General features: G+C 42.4%; 1 protein-coding gene across 1 annotated transcript in view; it reads left to right on the top strand.

The window, feature by feature from the left end:
- Nucleotides 1–10,362: 10,362 nt before the first annotated feature.
- The window catches only part of PAN3 (poly(A) specific ribonuclease subunit PAN3), a 41,294-nt gene continuing 29,361 nt past the window's right edge, over nt 10,363–22,295 (top strand). Inside the window, exons 1-2 of the mRNA XM_063429533.1 lie at nt 10,363–11,086; nt 19,270–19,388. Coding sequence (XP_063285603.1) covers nt 10,804–11,086; nt 19,270–19,388 — 402 coding nt within the window. The 5' untranslated portion in view covers nt 10,363–10,803. The remainder of the gene's footprint in view (nt 11,087–19,269; nt 19,389–22,295) is intronic.

Genomic DNA, 22,295 nt, shown 5'->3' with positions numbered 1-22,295 from the left:
CTGTTGTGTTAACCCCTTAAGGACCAAACTTCTGGAATAAAAGGGAATCATGGCATGTCACACATGTCATGTGTCCTTAAGGGGTTAAACAGTAAATCCTATTTTAGTAAAATAATTGGTTATGTTAGGGTTGGGGTTTATGGTGGGGTTATGGTTATGGTAGGGTTAGATTTAGGGATAAGAGTAGGGAAGGGTTACAGTTAGGAGGCGAGTATATGTGAAAAACATATGAAGTTCCATTGCAACAGATTAGAAAAAACATTATTTTTGGTAAATAATGAGTTAATTATTTTTATTTAGAATCTTTACCTGACAGGAGTACAGGTTCATTTTACTGCTGTTTTAGGGTTAGGGATTGTGTAGGGTTAAGGGTAAGATAAGGGAAAGCATACAGTTAGAGTTAGTGTAAGCGTTGAATAAGGGGTATGGTTGGTATAGTGTTAGTGTGGGGGTTGGAATAGGGTTAGGGTTATCAAAAATTACTTTAGATCCTAAATATTTTAGGCATTTAACCAGGACTGATGTATGAGTTCTTTGTAATTAGTTGCATTGGATGTGTTAAAATTATTATAAGCAAAAATATCTTTTTTTTAAAAAAATAGTTTTTTTCTTTACATTTTTTTCCCATTTTTAAAATGTTATTCACACGTGACATTATGTTACATATATAGGATGTTAAATGAAAGCCTTTTCGGTCCTTTAAAAAATTATTTATAATAGGTTTGCTGGCACTTAAAGAGAAACGCTTAAATTACAGTGAAACAAACCAATAGCACAAATGTTATGTTTTGTCTTGGTTCAATTTAGGAAATTCCCTCGGTCCTTGAGGGATTAAATCAAATTAACAGGCGATTCAAAATACTGCAAACAAAAGCCAAGCTCTTGTAGAGCACTAATTAAACATTCAGGGATCCTAACTATCCTAGATAAGATAATCTAATAAATAAAATAAAAAAATACAAAAAAATTCTCTGATAAATGGCACTGCTGCCCTCAGCAGTTTAAAGGGACACTATAGTCACCTGAACAACTTTAGCTTAATGAAGCAGTTTTGGTGTATAGAACATGCCCCTGCAGCCTCACAGCTCAATCCTCTGCCATTTAGGAGTTAAAACCCTTTGTTTATGAACCCTAGTCACACCTCCCTGCATGTGACTTGCACAGCCTTCCATAAACACTTCCTGTAAAGAGAGCCCTATTTAGGCTTTCTTTATTGCAAGTTCTGTTTAATTAAGATGTTCCTATCCCCTGCTATGTTAATAGCTTGCTAGACCCTGCAAGAGCCTCCTGTATGTGATTAAAGTTCAATTTAGAGATGGAGATACAATTATTTAAGGTAAATTACATCTGTTTGAAAGTGAATTCTGTTGTTTTTTTCATGCAGGCTCTGTCAATCATAGCCAGGGGAGGTGTGGCTAGGGCTGCATAAACAGAAACAAAGTGATTTAACTCCTAAATGACCGTGAATTGAGCAGTGAAATTGCAGGCGAATGATCTATACACTAAAACTGCTTTATTTAGGTGATTTATGTAATTTAGGTGACTATAGTGTTCCTTTAACCCCTTAAGGACCACACTTCTGGAATAAAAGGGATTCATGACATGTCACACATGTCATGTGTCCTTAAGGGGTTAAACAAAACACACTTCTTTTTTAGGAGTCAGTATCCTAAAAAAATATTACCTGCTGCTAATTAATTACTTAATTTCGGGAGAGGTGAGTGGATAGAAACTATGAGGGAGTCATAAACAGGTATCTCACCTATTCTATAAATCATTGATACTGGTTTATGGCTATTGAAACTAATGATAAATCATAACTGCCCCAGGGGTTTGTATTAGTGATGTTAAAAAAAAAAAAAAAAAATGAATAAATAAAAAGGTAAAAATAGTGCTGCTGAATTAAAGTCACTAAATGAAATCAATCCAGTTAGTATTCTGCCATCCCTTGTTCATGAAGGGCAAGAGACACGTTTGTATGTTTGTTCTTTTTTTTTTTTTTTTTTTTTTTAAATAATATGGTTAGCAACAGACATATAATGTAACTAAACCCCCATTATTGTTTGCCTAGATTAGGTGTTTTTAATAAAACTAACAAAATTGTTCAGCACTAAAATAACTGTTTAGTAGATAAGTGAGTGAACTGGATTTTCATTTTTACTGTACTTTTTGGCTCTTAGCAGCACCCCATTTAAGTATGTTTAGGTGAGTGCAGCCAAATCCTTGTTTTCCTTATTTTTAAACCTTTGCCCCTCTAATTTAAGACTATGTCCTCTTGTTGAAGTAGTTTTTCTTCTTTTAAATATAGTCTCCGTCTTTACTGTGTTGATTCCCTTTATGTATTTAAATGTTTCTATCATATCCCCCTTGTCTCGTCTTTCCTCCAAACTATACAACCATAAAATGGCTACAATATCTTGATCAGTCTCCAATTGATTTATGTGGGCTAAACACTGAGCTTGCTTGTTCAGTACAGCCAAACATTGACTTCAATTAAAATCAATGGCATCCTGAGAATGGCTCCAATGCATTTCTATAGCTAATAGCCAGGCATGTCATATAAATAACTTCAAGCTCTATAATCACTACAGCAAGGTGAATTGTAACTCTAAAAAACAACATTCATGAAGTTATTTGCTCTTTATTTGTGTTTGTATAGAATGCTAGACCTGGTGACTGACAGAATGTCAGATTGTTCCATGATTCCATTTATATGTAAAGTGTCAGTGTGCTGTTTATCTCAGGCAAATGACAGTCAGAATCTCAAAAAAAAGTAAGTGGGTTTTGTACTTATCCTTACTGTGTGTGTGTCACACCAGTATATGTATGATGGAAAACGGAACTGTCACCAACAGTAAAGTGGCAATTTCACCTTAAAGGGACACTATAGGCACCAAAACAACTTTAGCTTAATTAAGCTTTTTTTGTGTGCATAGATCATGCCTCTGAAGTCTCACTGGTAGAGAACTGAAAAATGAGACTGCAGGGGCATGATCTATACACAAAAGTTCTGGACTGCCAAAGTCATCTGTGTCGGAGGTGTAAGTTGCCCCAGCACACAAGTTCCTATATTTTTACATGTGCAGGTGTTTCAAGCTGAAATACTGCACACATACTGACTCCTACCCTCATGGCCACTTCTTAAAGCAGATGTGGTCATGGTAGTTGGAGTAACACTTTAAATGGAATCTCCAGTGCCAGGAAAACAATCTGTTTTCCTGGCACTGGAGGTTCCCTCTCCCTCCCACCCCCCAATCCCAGATTACTGAAGCGGTGAAAACCCCTTCAGTCACTTACCTGAGGCAGCGACGATGTCCCTCGTCGCTGTCTCCTCCTCCGCGCCGCTCCTCCTTCTTACTCCGTCGGCCGCTGGGCGAGACTGATCCCGCCCACCGGCCGAGGAGACCTAATGCACATGCGCGGCACTACATGCCGCGCATGCGCATTAGGTCTCCCCATAGGAAAGCATTGAAAACGAATTTCAATGCTTTCCTATGGGGATTTGAGCGACGCTGGAGGTCCTCACGCAGCGTGAGGACGTCCAGCGACGCTCTAGCACAGGTTTCCTGTGCTATGAGTCAGGAAGTTCCCTCTAGTGGCTGTCTAATAGCCACTAGAGGTGGAGTTAACCCTGCAAGGTAATTATTGCAGTTTATAGAAAACTCCAATAATTACACTTGCAGGGTTAAGAGTAGTGGGAGTTGGCACCCAGACCACCCCAATGGGCAGAAGTGGTCTGGGTGCCTGGAGTGTCCCTTTAAATCAAAGATATAACTATATTTATAACATCCAGGTAGACCGTTGCCTGAATATTCCTTTATTACAAATATCACCATAGCCAATAATTTTAAGTTCTTCTTATTGGATTTCCACAAAACCCATTATCAAGACATGTTGATTTTTTATTTGGGACAAAGTTTTAAAAAGATGCAATTGCTTTTGACATTTGGAATGGATGTTCCATAAAAGGTATATTTTCCTCAGACAAAGATTAAATGAAGATTCCACACATCTTCCATGAATTTGGTAAAAGTATTTGTACACCATATGCTTCTTCTCATAACTTTCTGTAGAAAAAGCTAGAACTGCAGCCATACATAGCTTTATTCATGAAACAACATGAATCAAGCTATTTGGCAACCTAACAGAAACCCTGTTGCGACTTTTATTAGCTTGCTCAATAGTTTAGGACATGACTTCTTGTATTTAATGGGGTAAATGTTGCAATGATATGGTACCTGGGTTATAAATCCTGTCCCCTATCTCTTTCCAGGTCCATCTTTAAGGGACATTATAGGCACCCAGACCCAGGGCAGTACTAGGACAAAAATTCAGCCCGAGGACTTAAAGACTAGGAGGGTGGGGGGCAGAATGGGTGTGTATTTTGTAATCACCATTGACAAGCACGCCCCCCCTCCTACCCTACCAAATGAGTATGTTAGTGTGATGCCCCTCCAGAGAATCCAGAGCTCTTGGGTGAAGTAAATGCCCTGTGTTTGTTTGTTTTTTTTTGGGGGGGGGGGGGGGGGGTTAGAGGGGGGTTTTGTGCAATGTAATCATGCGCTGCCTTTGCTGGTGACTTGTCTCTGGTTCTCAACAGTGGGATACCAGAGAAAAAAAAAAGTGGAACAGGGCTGTCAAAGTGTGTTGTGCATGTGTGGAGATGCTCCCTGTGATGTTGTATGTGTTTGAAGGCTGCTTTTAAGATTACATGTGTATAGCTCAGACTATTTGTGTTATTTTGTGTGTGTAAAGGGGTCTGTTTGTTGCGTACTATGTGTGGCCACTAGCCACACATAGCATGTGTCTGTATGTGAGTGTCAGGGGTGCAGTGTGTGTGGGTGGTGTAGTGTGCATGTAGGGATGCAAAGTGTGTGTAGTGTGCAAGGGCTGCAGTGTGTATATAAGGCTATAGAGCAGCGGTTCCCAAACAGGGGTTGACGTGCAAACAGGGGTGCCGCGGAATGTTTCCCCGGTGCTATTATATTATAATATTATAATTATAGCCCCGGGTAACATTAATGCTAAACAGGGGCCTGGTCAGGTGCCGCGGTCCTTTAAGACTGCGACCAGACCCCTGTAATGTTGGCCGGCCGGGAGGATGTGACAGCCTGTCACTTCCTCCCAGCATCCTGCAGGGAGACAGAGCAGAAGGAGGCAGCTGCAGTGTGAGGGAAGAGGAACACGAGCTCCAGACCTCTCACTCCCACAGCAGCCAGCAGGACTCCAAGCCACCCTCCAGGCACATAAGGTAAGCAAACACACCCCTGTATTAAAACACAATAACTATATACAAGCACCCCTTCAAACACCAACACAGCACATTACACTATAGCGCCAGTAAATGCCACAGAGCTGTACAGATACGCAACCTAGAAATTTTGACTTGGGGTGCCTTGGGAAAAATACTGAAATATTAAGGGCGCCTTGAACCTAAAGAAAGTTTGTGAACCACTTGTATAGAGTGTATCTAGTGTGTTTGTGTATTAGTGCAGGAGCTTTAGTGTGTGTATATAGGGGTACAGAGTGTGTGTAGTGTGTTAATGCAGGGGCTGCAGTTTGTATATAGGGGTAAAGAGTAGACGTGCCATTTGTTTAAGTCCGAATTTCAATTTGGATTAATTTCGGCAATTCGGATGCTTCCGAATTGCCGAATTTCCAAAGTGCCGAAGTGCCGAATTTCAGAAGTGCTGAAGTGCTTCAGATTACCGAAAAGTGGCAAAACAGGAGAGGGATGGAAAATTACGGGAATGATGGCAGGAATCTAACCTAACCCTACCCCAACCTTCCTCTAAGCCTAACGCTACCACTAACACCAACTTTGCACTAACAATAACCCTAACCCTAATAGGGTTAGGGGTATGGTTAGGGTAAGGGTTAGAGATAGAGATAGAGTTAGGGTGAGGAGTAGGCTTAGGGGTAGGCAGTGGCGTACACACAACCCATGGGGCCCCAGTGCAAAACTGATCCATGGCCCCCCTCCCTCCCCCGACAGACACACACACACACACACACACACACACAAAGAGAGAGGCACATATACATACAGACAGATAGACACAGACATACATACAAAGACACATACATACAAACATACAATATTTAAGTCACTTCCGGTTTCCTAACTTTTAGGTGCAGGAGGGTGACTTTCCCTGGTGGCTCTGACTCACTCCTCTGCTTCCTCCTGTGCAGGCTCTCAGTGATAGCTGGGAGGAGTGACGAGGAGTCACTTCCTCCCAGAGTATGATGATCTGATCACATCGGTTGGCCCATGCTGTCAGGGACACCCGATGGAGATGGATTTTCAGGGGGGCCGGTCAGTGCTGGCCACTTAAAAGTGCAAAACAATCCATCTCTATCGGGTGTCCCTGACAGCATGGGCCAATCAATGGACGGTTTGCTGCGCGGGCCAGGGCCACAAATGATGATGACGGGCACCCGGTCGCAGGGCTCCGCAGGCCGGCCGAGCCCCCTAGAGTGACGGGCCCGGTCGCAGCTGCAACCCCTGCGACTGCTATATGTACGCCAGTGGGGGTAGGGTTAAGGGTAGAGGAAGGTTAGAGGTAGGGTTAGGGAATTGCCGAAGTCTCGCATTCCCAAAGTCCAGAAGTGCAAGATGTCCCGAATTTCTGAATTGCCGAACCGAATTGCACAACTCCAGAATTTTGGAAGTGCCGAGCCAAACTTTTTTGCCCATGCACATCCCTATTATAGAGTGTGAGTAGTGTGTTAATGCAGGGGATACAGTGTGTATATAGGGGTGTAGAGTGTGTGTTGGGTGTTTTGTGTTAGTGCAGGTGCTGTAGTGTGTATATAAGGGTATAGAGTGTATGTAGTGTCTTTGTTTGTTAGTGCAGGGACTGTAGTGTGCATATGTGGATGTAAAGTGTGTTAAGTGTTTGTGTGGTAGTGCAGGGGCTGTAGTGTGTTTATATAAGCGTTTAAGTGTGTGTAGTGAGTTTGTGTTAGTGCAGGGGCTGTGGTGTGTATATGGGTTTAGAGTGTGTATAGTGTGTTTGTGTGCAAGTATGAGAGGGTGTGTGGATATAGTTAGTAGGAGAGAGGCTTAAAGGGACACTCCAGGCACCCAGACCACTTCTGCTCATTGGAGTGGTCTGGGTGCCAACTCCCACTACTCTTAACCCTGCAAGTGTAATTATTGCAGTTTTTTTATAAACTGCAATAATTACCTTGCAGGGTTAACTCCACCTCTAGAGGCTGTCTACTAGACAGCCACTATAGGTCACTTCCTCCTTCATAGCACAGATTATCTGTGCTAGAACGTCGCTGGACATCCTCATGCTGTGTGAGGACCTCCAGCGTCGCTCATTTCCTCATAGGAAAGCATTGAAAATCTTTTTCAATGCTTTCCTACGGGGAGCGCTAATGCGCATGGGCGGTATTGCCGCGCATGCTCATTAGGTCTCCTCGGCCGGTGGGCGGGATCAGTCTCGCCCACCGGCCGACAGAGACAGTAGGCGGAGCGGTGCGGAGGAGGAGACAGCGACGAGGGACAGCGCCGCTGCCTCAGGTAAGTGACTGAAGGGGTTTTCACCCCTTCAGTAACCGGGGATTGGGGGGTGGGAGGGAGAGGGTACCTCCAGGGCCAGGAAAACGGATTGTTTTCCTGGCACTGAAGTTTTCCTTTAAATAATTTATTGAATAATAATAAAATAAAAAATAAAAAATTCTTCCTCTTCACCTTATTACCTTGCAGGGGAATATGGAGCATGTAGATCCCTGATGGTCCAGCCGACAGGTTATTTAGTCTGTACCTCCACAGGGTACAGACCAGGTCTCTGCCTCTCGCGAGCACCAGTTTTTCTGACCGCTGCCGCAGACTAACATGGCAACGCTCTGATAATATTGGCGCTCGAGAGAAGACCGGATGTTTACCCTGCATGCACGGAGCATTTCGCTCACTGAGCAATCTTTTTTCCACTGGCCCGTGATGGGACAGCACCCCCTCTTAGGGCCGGAGCTGCCCTGCATGGACTGGCAGGTGAGATCCCTTGAGCTCTCCTGCCAGCCTCAGCCCACCAGGCATTTGCCCGGTTTGCCTGATGGCCAGTCCAGGCCTGCCTAGACCACTTCAGCTCATTGAAGTGGTCTGGGTGTACTGCCCCAGGTCCTTTAACCCTACAAAAAGGTAATTATTGCAGTTTTTAAGAAACTGCAGTGATTACCTTTAAAGGAACCCTATAGTCACCTAAATTACTTTAGCTAAATAAAGCAGTTTTAGTGTATAGATCATTCCCCTGCAATTTCACTGCTCAATTCACTGTCATTTAGGAGTTAAATCACTTTGTTTCTGTTTATGCAGCCCTAGCCACACCTCCCCTGGCTATGATTGACGAGCCTGCATGAAAAAAAAATGGTTTCACTTTCAAACAGATGTAATTTACCTTAAATAATTGTATCTCAATCTCTAAATTGAACTTTAATCACATACAGCATAATCCTGCCACAATGTCAATGTACCCCATTCTTGACAGGTACTACTCTAGCAGCCTAATGCTTGCTCTTATGCGATTAATCCATTTACTTGGGAAATACTTCCTTACTGGGACTCTCTGCAAGTCAAGGATAAATAGGGTCCTGGAATGAGGCACCTGTGACAGGGAGGGGTGCAAAACCAGGGATGCACAACCAGTGGTGCAAACCAGGTGCGTCATTCCAGGACCCTATTTAGCCTTGACTTGAAACCAAAAGTCGTCTAAGAAGTCGGAAGTCCCTATAGTTGCTGTCTGGTAGACAGTCACTAGAGTAGAACTTAACACTGCAACGTAATTGTCGCAGTTTATAAAACTGCAATCATTACATTTGCAGGGTTAAGGGTGATGGGAGTTGGCAACCAGACCACTTCAATGAGCTGAAGTGGTCTGGGTGCCTACAGTGTCCCTTTAAATTTGAAATTCAGAATTTTCAACAATGGTGATGTTACAAAAACTGAAACATTCTATTGTTTCACTGATGGTTACAACGCACTTAGCATACTGCCTTGAAGTTGCTATTTTTCATTCTTGCTGGATTAAATTCAGCAGGCAGACCATGATGAATAACATTTCCAAAGTGCAACTTTGTTGCTAGCAAGAATCCTCGATTTCCCTGGCCCTATATCATTCTACTCTACACTGTATCAAATTCATAGCAGGCAAAGGTTAAAACAGTTACTTACAGGTTTACTCAATAAAGCCATTTTAAATTGCAGGTGATTTGTGGGAATAAGAATCTCAAATGCCCATCTTTTCACCTCTCCTCTCCCCCCCCCCCCAAAAAAATAAATTGTAAATTCACATACACAGGTTTATTCACTAAAATTAGACCTGTCAGGAATTCAAAGTGAATTTCAAATTTAAGGGCAGAATAGCTGAATTAGCAAAAATGCTGTCATTCAACAATGTTTCCAGTTCAGCTTTTTTTTTTGTGTTCTAAAATGTGAAATTCACCTTGAATTTATTTCCTAGCAATTCTCCTTTTATTATTATTACTGACACTCACATTAGCGCCAGCTTATTATGCAGCTTCCTTACAAAAGTATAAAGTAGAAAATTTAACAATAAACGAGCCAATTACAAATTGTTACAACAGGAATAACAGCTTGTCAATACTCTGCTAGTGAATTTCCAAATATAGGCTAAAAAAAAAATCCCCCAAAACAATTCTCAAAGTCAATTCTGTTTTCAATTTGGCTATTTGTATTTACTTTAAATGTGAAATTAACTCTCCAGCAATTTTAACTTCAGTGAATAAGCTTGTAATAAAGTTAACGAATAAATAATTCCTAACTTTATGAAATCTTCCAAAGGCACAGCCTGGCAGTCTGACTCCCCTCCTGGGAGTGCTATATGAACTGCATAAAGTTCAAGGAACACTCCAGGCACCATAACCACTTCATTTAGATTAAGTCTTTATGGTGCTTTAATTGCTATCTAAATGAATAAATAATAATAATAATGGTCCCTTTAACCCCTTAAGGACACATGACATGTCAGGACTCCCTTTTATTCCAGCAGGCGCTTGTTTGGAGACCAGCAGTGAAAAGGTTAAATAGAGCCGAGGGCGGGGCTGGAGGATTAGCAGGCCAGCAGCCGGCAGTGAAAGTGTTAAATAGAGCCGGGGGCGGGGCTGGAGCATTAGCAGGCCAGCAGCTGGCAGTGAAAGTTTTAAATAGAGCCGGGGGCGGGGCTGGAGGATTAGCAGGCCAGGTCTCGGCAGTGAAAGTGTTAAATAGAGCCGGGGGGCGGGGCTGGAGGATTAGCAGGCCAGGTCTCGGCAGTGAAAGTGTTAAATAGAGCCGGGGGGCGGGGCTGGAGGATTAGCAGGCCAGGTCTCGGCAGTGAAAGTGTTAAATAGAGCCGGGGGCGGGGCTGACGTGCTCTGCACGTTGACAGGGCAGCGGGAGCAGTCAGTGTGAGCAGACCCAGCAGCGAAGCAGCTCCCAGGATGCCCCGCGCCGCGCATGTGCAGTGACCGCGTCAGCTCAGGAAGAGAGAGAGAGCGAGAAAAAAACCAAAACAACCAAAATAGGAAAGCGGCTCCCAAAGCGATAATAAAGGGGGGAGCCGGGAGAGCTCCGGGGGGAGGCGGCCCAGCCTGGGGGGGTGTGCGAGCAGCCGCTACCAGCCCTCACTCGGAGAGCCGCACCGCCAGCCAGGTCTCTCCCCCTGCTAGGCCTCGCCTGCCAGAGCCATAGGGAGCCCGTTCAGGCCCCGGGCAGGGGTCCCTCTGCTTCCCGCCAACCGGGAGCCCCCCGGGATCCTCCCCCATGCCGCCGGGCCGGGCTGGAGCAGCAGGGAGGCCATGAACGCGGGGCTGAGCGCCTCGCCGAGCCCGGGGGTGGGGGCGGCCTCCCCGCTGGGGGCCGTGGGGGTGAAGCTCAAGTTCTGCCGTTACTATGCCAAGGACAAGACCTGCTTCTACGGCGACGAGTGCCAGTTCCTGCACGAGGACCCGCTGGGCATGCACGGGGGCACGGTCAGCCCGCTCAGCCTGGCCGGATACCCGCAGCCCGTCACTCCGGTGGGCAAGAAGGTGGAGCTGGGTGGGCACCCTGTGCCAGGACTGGAGGCCCAGCGTTTGGCCAGTGAGTACCCCCGACACCGAGCCCAGGCCGTGGGCAGCCTTCCCTCAGCGCTGGCTGGCTGAGAGTACTGAGGGAGGCAGTCCGTAACGAGCTGTACTAGGAAGCTGTCAACGTGCTGGTTAAACTGTAAAACTGCCCAAATTATTGGGCGACCACTAAGGAGCCTGCAGGAATCTCTAGCACAGTATAGAGTTTGTTCTTGTGGTTTTATTATTATTTTTTTTAAATGTAACTACTACTGTATATATGTCTTGCCCCATAAACAAGGAGCTTGGTGGTTACAGCACAACACTTCATTTTAACTGATGGAAGATCAACAGTGGGGGGGGTGGGGGCATTGCTGAACTACAACTCCCATGCTGCTTTGACAGTTGAAGTCTGGCAAATCATGGGATTTGTAGTTGTGCAATGCTGTAAAACACTTGGAATATCTCCTGCATTGTCACTTTATTGTTTTGTGCCTGATTGAGCAAGCTACCTGTGAATTCCTAATGGATTCATTTTATTTATTTATTTTTCCCTCCCACTGTTTTGTGCTTGTAAGTTGTACATGGTGTCCTCTTGTGGCTTTTTTTTTTTTACTTATGACTTTTTTTCCCTTTTCGTCAAATTCTTCAAATTTATTGCCGATCAATATTCATAAGTTTATGTAAAAAAAAAAAAAAAAGTTTGGTTGTTACTAGTTGGTTACATGAAAATATACTGCAAAAATGTTGCATGTGTCCAGTGCAACCAGTAACAGGTGAACTAATGTGAGCTGCTGGGACTTCCTGATTCTTGTAATTTACTGACCCCCCTGTCTAATATTCCATGTCCCATCTGAGGCTCTTCCTTCTTCATGGCATAACCATGAGTATGATTTAGTTTTTTACATTCATTGACTGAAATTGACTTTTTTTTTTTTTTTTAAAGTGGAACTGTTACACCCTGGAAGTGATTGTCCCTTATTCAATTAACCTAGTAAAAGGTGTTGGGAGGATTTACTGGAGTAAACAATGCAGAGGAGGCGATGACACATCTCCACTGTACTTCTGCGTTCAGGGCTTCTTTACTGCTCATGAAGAGAAATAAAATAGGAACTCAAGCACATTTGGGCATTACTTCAATAGTGCTAGACTTACATGCACAAGTTAATTTAACTTTAATAGTTTGCATGTTAGAATATATAAGCACAAATGGTGAGATAAAAAAAAAGCAGAACCCATGGCTAAAGTTTAGACAGCTTGTGCATAAATCACATTGTGACAATTCTACTTTAAATTTAGGGCTAATAACATCATAACCATGACTATAACAAGGTAAAATGAAAGGAAGAAAAGTCTTTAACGATCCTAAACTTTAAGAGATGAACCTGCATAGGAAAAATGCTGAGCAGGCAGATCCACCTTAGGCCTGGAAGAGGCAATATCAATCAGTCTGGCTTGTGGGGTGTTTCCCTATCAGTTCAAGCCTGTTCATCAGGTATTTCCCTAGTTCTTCTGTAAGCTAAAGAATCTTGGGAAATAAAAAGTAAGGATGATCTGTTAACTAGAAGGTATACCTCAGGCCTACAATGGTCCAAAATATGTCTGAGCCCACGAGACATTTCAGATGTCAGTATGTAAATGTTTCAGACGTGTATCTAATGAGGTTCACAGTGCTGAGTTTTTTGATACTCTGGGTTATTTACTAAAGTGTGAGTTGTTGAATTCAAAATGTTAGAGCAAGACAGCTGAATTGAAACATTGCGGAGCCTTTTTTTGTTGTTGTTAAATTTGGCGATTTAGGGCTAAAATGTAAATTTAATTTCCTACATTTCAAAAGTTTGTGAACTTGACCATCTATCTTGATCATCCCTCCATCTTGACCATCAGGCTATATGAGCTTGCTGGATATTCCTTTCCAAAACTGACTTTAATATGATGTTGCCTCTACCTCCCCTTGTGGCTTTAAGAGCCACCACTCTTCTGGTAAGGCTTTCCACAAGGTTTTTGGCATGTCTTTGTATATTTGTGCCCATTCTGCTAAAGAGCATTTGAGGTCATATACTGATATTGTATTTAAAGGTCTGGCTTGCAATCAGTGTTCCAAATCATCCCAAGGGTATTCAGTGGGGTTGGGGCCAGGATATTATAGTAATGGAAACTGGTATAAAAGTAGGAAAAAAAATGCATTTAAATCCCTGGTATTTGGCTTCACAATAACGTTAGTGGGACACTTCCATACATTGTAAGCCAGATGTGCCCAAAATGTAGATCCCAGATGTTTTAAAACTACAACTTCCATGATACTGTCTTTCTAAAGGCATGCAAAGCATCATGAGAGTTGTAGTTCAGCATCTGGGACCTTCTTTTTGGGCATCCTTGTTGTAAGCTATTAAAGGGATTCCATAAGTGCCATGAATACAAAGCTGTATTCCTGGCACTATAGCTCCCTCTGCCTTGACCTTTTCCTTGGGCACATCCTTCACCAAGCAATGTGAATAAAGGGTTGAAAACTATTTACTTACCTTGCCCAGGCGCTGGTTTGTGGCTCTGCATCCTCAGACATCCTGCAATGAGCAGGTACTAATACGCGTGTGTGGCAAATGCTGCTCGTGCATTTGAACTCCCCATAGGAAAGTATTGAATCAATGCTTTTCTATGAAGAAAAATCTGACGCTAGCATCCAGTGTCCATTACCGAATCAAAAGTCGGTTAGCAGCCAGAAAGCGCCTCTAGTGGCTGTATGGGAGAAAGCCACTGGAGGCAGACTTAGTGCTGCAATGTAAACAATGCAGTTTCTTTGGAACTGCAATGTTATTGCAGCATTAAGTGCAATAGGTACACTGCACCCAGACCACTTCAATGAGCTGACGTGGTCTGGGTGCCTATAGTGTCCCTTTAAAGATTTTTTTTTCTCTCATAGTTCTTCAGGGCAGAAGAGCTTACTGCAAAGTGACTAATTAAAATAAGTATGTAAATTAGACCTGGATAATGACCTGTTATTTCTGTAAAATATCAAATTGTGTGGGTAAATTCTTTTCTTCTTATAAACCCAACAGTTATTGTAGTGGTCATGGTATTTGGGTCTCTCTCCCTGCACTTTCATCTTTTACGTGTTACTTTTTATTTATGTGCTTATGTAAAGAAAAAATATGCCTTTACATTATCAGGAGCTGTAAATATGTAATTCTACATACCTAGAGCATTGCTTGCAAAAACTCTCTGAACAAATCTGTAAAGTTCTCTGAGGATATTTGTGCAAGTATATGTTTGAACAGAACTCTGAGAAAGCAGGTGATAAGGAAATTACCCATGCCTCTTTTTAATGTAAATGCTTAAAGGACCACTATAGTGCCAGGAAAACCAGTATGGTCCCCCTCACACTCAGGGCCCCCCTCCCACTGGGCTCTGGGGGGAGGAAGTGGTTAATCCCTTACCTTTTTTCCAGCGCTGGGCTCCCTCGGTGCTGGGGACTCTCCTCCTCCTCAATGCTTTCCTATGGACGCTGGCGTCTTCTCACTGTGAAAATCACAGTGAGAAGCGCCTCTAGATGCTGTCAATGAGACAGCCGCTAGAGGCTGGATTAACCCTAAAGTAAACATAGCAGTTTCTCTGAAACTGCTATGTTTACAGCAGAAAGGGTTAATCCTAGATGGACCTGGCACCCAGACCACTTCATTAAGCTGAAGTGGTCTGGGTACCTATAGTGGTCCTTTTTAAAGGGCTACTCCAAGCATCAAATAATGTATTGGAAGTGATCATGGTGCCTGTAGTCTGTATGTGCAGGGTTTTGTTTTAAAACCCTGCACATACAAAGAACTTAGCTGCAGGAGGTGTAACTATACCTCTGGCAGCATCAATGAACAGCCCAGAACAAAGTTTCAGGATAATTAATGCCAATTCTGCACAAAATCTTGCTTTCAGCACACACAGCATGCTGGTGACAGAAGATAATTGCATACTGCCCCTGACTTTACCCCCTCTTGATGTCAGCCAAGGGGGAGAACTTCAAAACAGGCTAGGCATCATAACTTTAGATAAAGTTATGGTGCCAGGAGGCCCCTAGGCTCACTCTTTCCTTAAGTGGCTTGACCAGTTTAACCCTAAAGCGATTTAGAGCCAATCCTAAGGTCCACCAGTTGGCATGCCTTCTGAATCTCCGTTTCAGGAAGCGCGGAGCTCTGCCATGCTACCTTAAAATTTCAAGCCGGTTTTATGAATGGGGACACACTGATTGGCTCAAAGCATCAGTTGACCCTTTCTCAGCCAATCCGTTTCAGAACTCTTCTTGAAACTGAGATTCAAAAGCCATGTGCCACCTGAGTTTTATGAAGATCGTGTGTTAGTGGCACACTTTGGGGTTAACAGTTCAAGAACTGTTTAACCCCTTAAGGTAAGAGTGTGCCCATGGGCCTCCTGGCACCATAACTTATATTTAGATGAAGTGGCTGTGGTGACCAAAGTGCCCCTTTAAACCAGAATTCTTTTTTTATTTAAATTTAGCTTTGGAGTATGCCTTTAAAGAAACACTTTAACAGTTAAAATATGTGTATACAGGTGATACTTGAAAAATTAGAATATCGTGCAAAAGTTCATTAATTTCAGTAATGCAACGTAAAAGGGGAAATATGAGACTCATTACATGCAAAGCAAGATAGTTCAAGCCGTGATTTGTCAAAAGTGCGATGACTATGGCTTACAGCTCATGAAAACTCCAAATCCACAATCTCAGTAAATTAGAATATTGTTAAAAGGTGCAATATTCTAGGCTCACAGTGTCCCACTCTAATCAGCTAAGTAAGCCATTACACCTGCAAAGGGTTCCGGAGCCTTTAAATGGTCTCTGTCTGGTTCAGTAGGAATCACAATCATGGGGAAGACTGCTGACCTGACAGTTGTGCAGAAAACCATCATTGACACCCTCCATAAGGAGGGAAAGCCTCAAAACGTAATTGCGAAGGAAGTTGGATGTTCCCAAAGTACTGTATCAAAGCACATTAATAGAAAGTTATGTGGAAGGGAAAAGTGTGGAAGAAAAAGGTGCACAAGCAGCAGGGATGACCGCAGCCTGGAGAGGATTGTCAGGAAAAGGCCATTCAAAAGTGTTGGGGACTTTCACAAGGAGGGGACTGATGGATCCTGGACATGGACTTCAGATGTCGTATTCCTCTTGTCAAGCCGCTCCTGAAAACAAACAACGTCAGAAGCGTCTTACCTAGGCTAAAGAAAAACAGACCTGGTCTGTTGCTCAGTGGTCCAAAGTCCTCTTTTCTGATGAGACCAACTTTTGCATCTCATTTGGGAACAAAGGACCCAGAGTCTGGAGGAAGAATGGAGAGGCACACACTGCAAGATGCCAGTGTGACATTTCCACAGTCTGTGTTGATTTGGGGAGCCATGTCATCTGCTGGTTTTGGTCCACTGTGTTTTATTAAGTCCAGGGTCAAAGCAGCAGTCTACCAGGAGATTTGAGCACTTCATGCTTCCTTCCGTAGACTAGCTTTATGGGGATGCTGACTTAATTTTCTAGCAGGATTTGGCACCTGCTCACACTGCCAAAAGCACCAAAGCCTGGTTCAATGACCGTGGGATTACTGTGCTTGATTGGCCAGCAAACTCGCTTGACCTGAACCCCATAGAGAATCTATGGGGCATTGCCAAGAGAAAGATGAGACATGAGACCGAACAATGCAGAAGAGCTGAAGGCTGCTATTGGTATTCCATAACACCTCAGCAGTTCCACAGGCTGATAGCTTCCATGCCACTCTGCATTGAGGCAGTAATTGCTGCAAAAAGGGACCCAAACCAAGGACTGAGTCCATATGCATGCTTATACTTTTCAGAGGCCCGATATTGTTCTATGTACATTCCTTGTTTTATTGATTGCATGTAATATATTTACTGAGATTGTGGATTTGGGGTTTTCATGAGCTGTAAGCCATAATCATTGCACTTATGACAAATCACGGCTTGAACTATCTTGCTTTGCATGTAATGCGTCTATCTTATATATTTCCCCTTTTACGTTGCATTACTGAAATTAATGAACTTTTGCACGATATTCTAATTTTTCGAGTATCACCTGTATATATATTTTTAATATCAACGTGTTCCTCGGGACATTTAGATTATATGCATCATAGCACATGTACCTTATCACATGCTGAGCAGTCTTCACAGTGCAGCCACTCTTCACCCTTTAAAATGATCTCTTTTCATCATGGAGAAGAATTGCGAACGTATTGAGCATGCAAGGTGATTGGTGCACACAGCCAATGTTATTACTCAAATTCCAGACGAACTGAATCCATTTCTTGTCTGAGAAGCATTCACTGCTGGGCTGCATCATTCTTTGTGATGTGAAACAAGAAGACTTTCAATAATTGATTCAGTGAGAAAGTGCTTCTAGTGGCTGTCTGACCGCCATTAGAGGTGTTTGTGGCAAAATGTAAATATTCCCATTTTTATGAAATTGCTTTGTTTTGTTGCAAACTACTTGTCTGAGTGGTTATGCTGCTTGATGTGTCCCTTTAATGATGGTTTTGGTGCTATGGGTTGTGTAATATTTCAACATGCTTACACTTTTTTTTTTTTTTTTTTTTTGGCATTTAGAACTGCTTCATTTTACTTTTGTGTAGGATTTAAAATAACTAATGATTCATTTAGAACTCCATTGTAAAGGTAGTACTCAGTTACAACAATCTAAGTCAGGGGTTGTCCAACTGGTAGATTCCCAGATGTTGTAGTTTTAAAGCATCTAGGGATCTACATTTTTAAGCACCCGTGATTTAAGGTACTTTTTTTTTTTTTTTTTTTCTTCCTGGTTTTCCTTCAATATTTTAAACAAGTTGTTACTCAGAACTACACAATAGATACATTAAACATACAAGTAATTGTGTTTAAAAAGCCACACAGGAATGTGAGGGTCACAGTCAAACATACTGTACAAGAAATTACTTTATTTTCTCAATATAACTTTACAGCTATAATTAATTATACATTTTATGACTTCTTATTTTTTTTTAATACTCCCCAGCTTTACTCTGCTTATGTCCATAACGCCTATTCCACTCTAAAATAATATTTTTTGCTGGCTACTTTGTTGGTATGTGATACAACAGCCCCCATTGTCCCCCTATTCTTCAGCATTTCTCTAGTAGGACTGTCAGGAAGCTCAGCAAAAAAAGCTAATGACTAAAATGCATGGAAATCCCTGCTGTGACTGGATTTGCGGGGTAAACTTAGAACTTTGAAAGTCCTGAAGAAAGGTAGTGGAGTACCCAGACTGATTCACTTTTCTAGGTCAGTTTAGTATATGTAAAGCTGGTTAATTTGTAGATGCAGCAATTTGAAATGAGTAATTTGGGTTGTGGTTATTTTGTGTGCATTTAAATGCTTGTTTTTAAACGGATTATCTATGTAACTCTCTCTACATTTTTCCTTTATAAAGAACACTCTAGGACCTAGAGTCTAGGTGCTATAACAATGTTATTGTGCCAGGAGTCCCCTGGAACAGGCCCACAGTTAAGACACTTTGAATGATTTAACACTTACCTGGGTCTTTGAGCAGCCGCTAGTCCAGTCTCATTTTCTCATACTGCAAAGACAGAAGTTCTTGACGCTTCAATAGTAACCTATTGAGCCAGTGTTAATGGATGAGTGTATGAATTGAAACTCTGCCAATGATTTTCAAAAGGTTTGACTACTGGCCATGTGATGGCACCATAACCACTGCAGCAAGCAGCATGGATTGTGTTGCCTAGAACAACCCTTTAAATAGACATCTGAGTTGTCTTGATTGTATTATTTACTTGAACAAAAAACGCATTTTAGACAGTTGTATACTTTGTTAGTTGGACATTCCATAGTTAACTGTATTCCTGACCATTCCCAAGTTGATGAACACCATGCAATTCTTCCCTTCCTTAACCCCCTTGGTACCCACCCTCCAGCCCCCTGAGCACACCGAACTGAAGATTGTAGAGAAGAACAGAGCTAACACAGAAAAAAGTGAATTCTAGATACTGATAAGCATGGTGCCAGTGGTGAAAAGATCATTCTAGCTTGTGGTTGGTTATCTTTGATCTTTTGGCCTTCTGGAACACTGATACAACTACATTAAAAAAAAAAAAAAAAAAAACCTGCCATGCAGTGATACTTAAGACACATTCTAATTGTTTTAAGCATTTTGGATTCTAAATGCTATTTTCTGTTTTTCAGTTCCTGGATTAGATGGTGCTCTGCCTGATTCCAGTATCAATGATTCCTACTTCAGCTCCAGTTTTATGGGAATGAATGGATTTGGAAGCCCTGTTGAAGCAAATTACCCAAGGATGCAGGTAATATGTGGATCACTAGTCGTTGTTATTGTCAAGGATAATGTATTACATTTCAGTGATGGCATAGACAGATCGGTATTTACATTGTTAGAACACACACTGGGCTGGCCAGTTGTGAGGTGAAATTGGCCGGTGCTGCTTTAAGTAGAAGCTTTAATCCATTGACCTATCTTCTTCACCTGGTGGGTCCTGGGGTCCCCTGGGTGCCTCCACTAAATCAAACAGAACTGGAAGCTGTGTCTGACCTTAGCCTGATGGTGCAGAGCCTAGCTCTAGAGCAATAGGCTGACAGTGCAGGAGTTTCCAGCTGTCTCAGATATAATGGAGGAGGGCAGAGGTACCAAACAGCCCCCTCGTTAGTAGTTTGTTCTAACACTTTGGCTTCTTAGTGTGGCTTTGTCACCATTACCACTACTGCATGCTATAGTGGGTTTTGGTGCTTGAAATATTCATTAACACTGTCTTTGTCTGTCTGTAAGACAAAGTAAACTCTACTTTCTTTTTGTTATGCTCTAAATTTAATGAAAGTCCAACGTGGTCAGTAAGAATGGTTAATTTTATATCTTTATGAAATAGTTGCAAGTAACAATCATAGGTTCATTCCGTCACTCTATGAACAATTATACAGATTACAAAAATAGAAGATAGTGAGTAGGCGCTTCTTAAAATGCAGCAGAGATAAGTGTAAAACAGGGTTTGATACAGCAGTGTTCCCCAGACACTAAATCAGAGTGAGTTTAAGTAAAAAGTGTGTATCAAAACCACATAGGGAGGGAAAATCCCCAAAACAGGTGTAGTGGTAAACAATAACCATAAGATACGACCTGAACATAGGCGAGTGGCAGAGTCTTATCTATAAAATATAAATATAAAACATAACAGTGTATACTGTGTAATACAAATATGTAAATAATATGAAGATGGACTACCACTCACATTTACCAGAGCCGTACCAGGCTCTGTATAGCAGGCTCAAAGGTGCCAATTCAGGCTAACGACACTCCAAAGCAGAAATATGAAAAATTCCGTAGTAAAAAAGGATTTATTTTTTGAATAAGAATAAAAAAATCAAACTCCCGGTTACAAGGGGGTGGAACCCAAACAACAAGTGGTATAGAATGAAGGTATCCACTTACCCAAACAATGTAAACCGTAGGAGTAAATATAAGAACAAATATAAAATACAATCAAATGATGAAGTAACAGCAAACGCGTTTCGGCTTGGTAGCCTTCTTCCAGTGACGTACGCGGAAGAAAAACACGCACAGGTGATCTGTAATGCCGGGCGCATTTAAGCAAGCCACGAGGATCCGAAAATCAGCACTGGAAGAAGGCTACCAAGCCGAAACGCTGTTTGCTGTTACTTCATCATTTGATTGTATTTTATATTTGTTCTTATATTTACTCCTACGGTTTACATTGTTTGGGTAAGTGGATACCTTCATTCTATACCACTTGTTGTTTGGGTTCCACCCCCTTGTAACCGGGAGTTTGATTTTTTATTCTTATTCAAAAAATAAATCCTTTTTTACTACGGAATTTTTCATATTTCTGCTTTGGAGTCTCGTTAGCCTGAATTGGCACCTTTGAGCCTGCTATACAGAGCCTGGTACGGCTCTGGTAAATGTGAGTGGTAGTCCATCTTCATATTATTTACATATTTGTATTACACAGTATACACTTTTATGTTTTATATTTATATTTTATAGATAAGACTCTGCCACTCGCCTATGTTCAGGTCGTATCTTATGGTTATTGTTTACCACTACACCTGTTTTGGGGATTTTCCCTCCCTATGTGGTTTTGATACACACTTTTTACTTAAATTATTCAGATTAGAATTAAAAAAAATTATCTTATGCATTCTGATTTCATTTTGTCATGCAAGCCCAAAAAACGTTTCATTTTTTTAACCCTTTTTTCCTTTCAGATTAGAGGCAGTGCTTATACCACAGGGATATCCAATCTGGAGGGAAAAAACAGGCAGGCAAATCTCCAAACATTTTAATCCCTCCCCTAATTACCTCCTTTCCCATAAGTAGCAGCTCCTCCTGATCATCCCCAGTTCTTTGCCTGCCTTCGGCAGGGGAGGTTAGACAGGAAGGTTCTCCAGGAAGTAGGTGAGAAGGGCTGAGGCTCTGCTTCCTTGATGTCCGGTAAGTAGCGTTCAACACGTCGGCCGGCGTGGTCACTCAAAATTTATGTTGCCGTCTTTTGCCGTGCCAGGTGCCGGTATGACGAAGGACGCAGGCGTGCGTCGGCTGGGAGGTCCTGCGGTGGAACGCACACACAGGTTGCGTTGCGTTCCACCAGGGAGTCGCAGAGCGCTATGCACATGCGCAATGCGAACCTGGATTCAGGCGCCAAATTCGAACTGGACGTTTCCGTTTGGTTACAGGACTTATATGAGCATGTACCAGCAGCAACCTCTGTTTGCCAGGAGCTCTCAGATCGGTTGTGAAGTGTGTTTCTCACCTGCCCTCCAACACACTCTCAGGCCATTTAAGGTAAGACTGTTAAGTTTTCATTTTAAATGGTTCTTAGCCTGAATCCGTAAGGAGAAAATTTTGATTATTTTCCCCTTTCTTGTTTTCCAGTATGTCTAATCCGGAAAGTATGGATAAAGTTGCTGAGAAGGGGAAATGTGCATCTAAAACCAAGCATTTAATATGTTCTGTGTGTGGCCAACCTATGCCTGATGGTTGTAAAAAGAAACTTTGCTCAGTGTGTTCAAAAGAAGCTTCAGAGGAAGCAAAGAGAACAGAAATGTCCACTTTTCTCAGCTGGTTGCAGCAAAGTATGCAGCAAACATTTGTGGATATGCAGTCAGCGGCATTACAGTCAGTCCAGGCTTCTGTTGCCCAGGATTCTCAGATGGTAAAGCATGCTAAGAAAAGACTGAGATCT

The sequence above is a fragment of the Pelobates fuscus genome, chromosome 1 (genome assembly GCF_036172605.1).
Source record: "Pelobates fuscus isolate aPelFus1 chromosome 1, aPelFus1.pri, whole genome shotgun sequence".
Lineage (NCBI taxonomy): Eukaryota > Metazoa > Chordata > Amphibia > Anura > Pelobatidae > Pelobates > Pelobates fuscus.
This window is presented reverse-complemented; position numbering and strand designations above follow the sequence as displayed.